Source organism: Physcomitrium patens, chromosome 25, assembly GCF_059467195.1.
Source record: "Physcomitrium patens ecotype Gransden chromosome 25, ASM5946719v1, whole genome shotgun sequence".
NCBI classification, from domain to species: Eukaryota; Viridiplantae; Streptophyta; class Bryopsida; order Funariales; family Funariaceae; genus Physcomitrium; species Physcomitrium patens.
The window spans coordinates 13282679-13287808 of record NC_143434.1 but is presented as its reverse complement, the minus strand read 5'-3'; the positions used below and the strand labels follow the sequence as shown (position 1 = coordinate 13287808).

The window sequence follows — 5130 nt, the reverse complement described above, 5'->3', positions numbered from 1 at the left end:
GTGGTGACATTAACAATACCCTAACTACATACTTTTTTTTCCTTCATGAATGAATAATTATTATATTTTTAAATTTTACATGTTGTTTGAGTTGAAATGGATGACAAAGTTTTTTTTTTTTTCTTAATTATTTTTTGGTAATCTAGGTTTATTTTACATATAAATTCAAAAAATACATGGAATATATTTAGGAGCTCGACGAAGTGAAGAAATAACAATATATATATATATATATATATATATATATCTCTAAGGAAATAAAATTAAACCACAGTAACAAAATTACCTCTATGTCATTTTTCGGAGATTAAACTTCGAGGAGTTCAGAATTGGGCTCTGGTACAGTAGGATTGATACTCCCTCGATATTATATACCCTGTATATATCCTTTTGAATGCCTTCTCCGAGCTTGCACTAGTTTGCTCCTAGTGAACCCTAAACCCTGGTTGCCGAAGGCGGCGTTTGTGCATGCAGAGCTCGCGTTTGAAACCATCGCCACGATAACGGTGTTGGTTCTTCCGTGCTCCCGGAATAAGCAGCACTGTTTGCGTCGCTGCTTCGAGTCTTTCCTGCTGATTTGTAAGTATTAGTTGCGTATTCAATCCTCAGCCGAATTCCGTGAGAATTCGGGTATGTGATTCTTCATTGGATTGTGTTTGGTTTCCGAATAGAATCGCAGTGAGGTTGAGAAGAGGGAATCATTTTGACGTGATTATTTGTCACTTGAAATCTGTTTTATCCAGTTGTGACTGGGATGAACAATTCGTGTCTACTGCTTTTCTTCCCTTTCTCTCTCTGTCTGTCTCCTCCTCCTCCTCCTCCTTCTTCTTATTCTTATTTTTCTGGTTGTAATCGAGGAACATAGGGGTTTTATGGTTAAGTGTAAGGATAGTACTGGTGCGGACCTCGTTGTATCAATCGTGTTGGTTCTCTGTTGTCGCTTGCTGATGATGTGTTCGTGTAAAATGTATTCACCCCAGGATTTTCTGTTTAGTTGGTGAGAAGAAGATATGGATCCCTTTTCATCGCCACCGCCATCAGGATCAGGATTAGGAGTATCAAATGAGGTGATGATGGGCCAAGTGAAGCAGCAACTCGCGCAGGCGTATGCGGAGGAGTTTTTTGGGGTAAGATTTTTCGGATGACTTCTGCATGGTTTATTATATTTCTCCCTCTATGTTAATTCGGAGGTCATTTTAAGAAGCAATTTTTTTTTTTTTTTTTTTTCCTCAGTACCTTCGTCTCATCTTTCAAGCTCCCTGAGGGTACTGGTAGTGGTGATGGTGTGATGACGTCTGTGACCTTTCTTTTGTATTGATAAAAATACTGGTGAATTCATTTTTAGAGTATGTGAGGTTTTGACCTAAAGTATGTCGGGTAGTTTTAACAAAATTTTGGAATTCACATCTGTGAAGTTGTCTTTCTGGAGTATAAGCTGAAAGCGTGGCAATGTGCTGCTTTTAACTTGATGTTTGATCTGCTAGCTCTGTCGTGTCCTCATGTTACTTACAGAGGTCTTTGAAATTCTCGATATATTCATGTTACCCTTAAACCACGGCAGACAGTTGTAGTTGTAACGTCGCATGTGGACGAAGTAGGATGGTTTCTCTGTTTTTTTTTTTTTTTTTTTTTTTATTGCTTGGTAATAATTTGAACGTTTTTAGCTTAATCTATGCATTTAAAGCTCAAGAACTTAGTGTAACAAAGATGGTTTGATAATAGTGCAGTGTAAGTTACCAAAAGTGAAACCCGAAAGCTTTTGAAAACACTCGATTGTTCCATAAACGCTGCAATTTAGTCCTCAATATTCACAATTGACATCTGATAAAGAATTTCACATGTTTACTCAGTAATCCGTATGTTGTGGATCAGTCCTTTTTGTGGAAATGGATTGAATTTGGGACATCCATGAATTAGAGAGAAACAATAAAAGCTCGTCCTACCTACCGATTGCAAAGATCATGCGATGTACGAATTAGGCACAGTGAGTTCTGAGGCAGCCTTAAGTGAATTACTACGAACAAAGATCAATCAAGTGCATGTCATGGAGAACATGAGGATGTCTACAGCAAAAGCAAAATTTTGACGCAGAGCATCGTACGAATGTTTCACATGGGAGTTTTAGACAGATCGACATCCTGAATTTCACATTGACGAACTCCTTCACAAACTTTATTTTGAGTGCAAGTCATTGTAGATGAACGGGATTTAATTGGGTTGCAGCAGAATGTAGATGTTTTCTTTCTCCAAGTCTTCCAAATATTCGTTGATCCACTGACAAATATAATTGATTGGCGTGTGCATGGCAGACAGTTAGGGACAAGTGTTTCAGCAAGTGTGTGACTAAACCAAGCTCCAGTTTGAGCGGTGGAGAAAGCAGCTGCATATCAAGATGCGTGGAACGTTACATTGAAGCCACTGGAATTATTAGTCGAGCTGTAATATCTTCTCTTCCACGATAGCTTTCCTGACAAGTTTTCTGTCTTCTAGACAAACCCGTTGTCTTGTGACTTCGTTCATATAGATTTTAATTATTTGGGATCGGAAATACCAGGAAAGAAGGATTTGTCTCTATTCAGCCACACCTGCATGAGATGTGGTTTTGATAATACAGCTGAATGAGCCTCACTTGATTTTTTTTTCGCAGAGCACGTTGCTTGTTCTCTGATTCACAGCGTGGCATCTTTGTTGCACTCACAAACCTAAACACATGATCATCGTCCTATTCTGTGTTTGCATGGCCTTTGGAAGAAAGAGCTTTTACCAGTTTAGTCGTATGTTTTCAAGTATTTGTACTAAAATTCCACACCTGGTTGGGTTGCTCCTGAATCCTGACACATTTGTTCTTGTTCTTCGACGTTAATACTGAAGCATCTTCAGTATTTCAGATAATAGAAGGTGATAAAACTCGAACATCTGACGATATGAGCAAATCAGACTTTTGTCAGTAGACCCCTACGAGATTCAGCGAGCGAATCCTCTCTAATCTTCCTTGTTAGACCAGCATCGGTTACATGGTGAATCCTTCGTGGTTAGGAATTGCGGGCTCTACGAATCGATATCTCTCGGACTGACCAGAACCATCTTGCTCTGCACCGATGCACATTGTGACAGAAGTATAGTTCACTCGCTGTGTTGCATTGTTTGATTGGAAGTTGCACTCCTATTTTGCTTTCGAACTCATTTTCGGTTTTCTATGGACACGCCCTAAATTTATATCGACAATCATGCAACCCCCGGTTTACTTTTCAGGACTTTAAGTTCTTGCTTCACTATCATAAATGTGTATATGTGATGAGAACAGCATTCGGTTTCTCCTGAAGCTGAAACTCACTACAATTCTGCAGAGCCTGTGATTGGTACAAGTTGCAGCATCTTTCTAAGACCACCGAGAGACGAGGAGCATCGTTGTAAATGCAGGTTGTACAATTTGGTGTTGTCCGCATCAAGCGCTTCAGAAACTCGTGCATGCCGCCGTCAACTCCAAAGTCGATACGACAAAACTCTACTTCGGTGGAGATCTCAGCTTTCAATGAAAAGTTACACAAGCTCATTGGTCAATGCGGCCATTTCTTTGTCCATGTGATTATCCATTGTGTGGAGGCATGCAAGCAGATAAACCCACATCAGTTGTTGATCCATAAACCTACTAGCACGCATTCCTTCAAAAAAATTCATGCAGTGCACAAGACGAAAATTCTTATCTTATGCCCTTACAACCTAGAGTATATAGTAGACTTAAGGGCAAGAAAGTATGATACAAAGAGTGCTCAAAATCTTAGTAAATGTTCTATCAACTAGAAATCTCTTTCATCATAGACTATTAGACTTGAATATGGCACTCTTGAATTTCAACACATTTTCATGTTTATTCTAATTTCTAGAATGTTTTCGGCAATTTATGATTTATCCCATTTCCTATTAAATATACTTATTTAATCACTATCCTTTGATGCCAAATTATTTACATTAATATTGCAAAATCTAATTACCATTTATGTCAATTATCTTTTTCATTACTATTTAAATCTTATTTTTTAAATCATTGGTCTTTTCATTACTAGTCTACATTTTACAAAAAAAATTAAAACTGAACTCTTTAAGATGAGAAGTTCAAATAATACATCTGGAAAACAATACTATGATTGAATTTTTAAGATCAATAAAGAAAAATCTTTCTAAAAAATTATATATATATTTTTTAGTTTCTAACATACTTTCTTACTTTTTTAAAATAGATAAATAACTTGGATTCATTCCAAAGATTTTTTTTCTAATTTTCTTAATTTTTTATAATATTTAAAAATAACCTATTCAAATGAATAAAAAATATTTAAAAAAAAGAAATACAATACATATTGTAATAATTCTTTAAACCACATTTACTTTCAATTAATATCAAAAGTCAGATTTCTTCTTCATTCTATCAATTAAAGACTAATTTTCAATCCAAGTATTGAAAAATAAATCACAAGAAGCAAGTTAATATTATAAGTTGATTTTTTTATTTATCCAAATCAATTATCATATTATGGAATTTGGATATTATTATGTTGCTAATATTTGATCAACTTGGACCAATCACTTAATGAATCAAATATTTATTATTATTATAATAATAATAATTATTTTATACTCAATAAAAAAATCATATATAAATTATCTTAGAATTTGTCGATTTTTACCTCCAAAAAATATAATGCTATGGACATTCTAATTCATAACAATATTATTATTAAAAATATTTGAATTTATTTGCATTTAATTGATAAATATAGAAATAAGACAACATGATATTTTTTATATACTTTTAAAATATAAGTTCTTTAATATTAAAAATATTAATCAATATTTTTCTTTTGTATTTTGAAATGTTAAATTTAAATATATACTTAATTATGAGTAAAAGCTAAAAGCAATTGTATCTTTTATAAGAACTTAAAAAAAATTATTATATTTTTAAAAATTATTATATTTTTAAAAATTATTATATTTTTAAAAATTATTATATTTTTAAAAATTATTATATTTTTTAAAAATTATTATATTTTTTAAAAATATCTTATTTTAATAAATAAATTAAAAAATATATTTTAAAAAAAACTTAATCTAGAAAATAGTTTTTAAGTA

At 33.4% G+C, this 5130-nt stretch overlaps 1 protein-coding gene across 2 annotated transcripts; it reads left to right on the top strand.

Annotated features, from left to right (window-relative positions):
- The first annotated feature begins 455 nt into the window (after positions 1-455).
- LOC112277192 (mitochondrial import inner membrane translocase subunit TIM13) lies at positions 456-2639 on the top strand. Of its 2 annotated transcripts, none has more exons than XM_024509256.3 (3): positions 456-579; positions 981-1127; positions 2310-2639. In XM_024509256.3, the coding sequence occupies exons 2-3, from the start codon at positions 1011-1013 to the stop codon at positions 2460-2462; spliced, it is 270 nt and encodes an 89-aa protein (XP_024365024.1). In that variant the 5' UTR covers positions 456-579; positions 981-1010; the 3' UTR covers positions 2463-2639. The 2 variants fall into 2 exon arrangements, with proteins under 2 accessions (XP_024365024.1, XP_024365025.1); XM_024509257.3 differs by having other exon boundaries at positions 456-630.
- The last annotated feature ends 2491 nt before the right edge of the window (positions 2640-5130 follow it).

Excerpts from the sequence above, each read along its gene's own strand:
- LOC112277192 (XM_024509256.3), top strand. The coding sequence starts at position 1,011 with ATGGATCCCTTTTCATCGCCACCGCCATCAGGATCAGGATTAGGAGTA. Across the intron at positions 1,128-2,309 it reads ATGCGGAGGAGTTTTTTGGG|ACAGTTAGGGACAAGTGTTT; the intron begins GTAAGATTTTTC and ends TGTGCATGGCAG.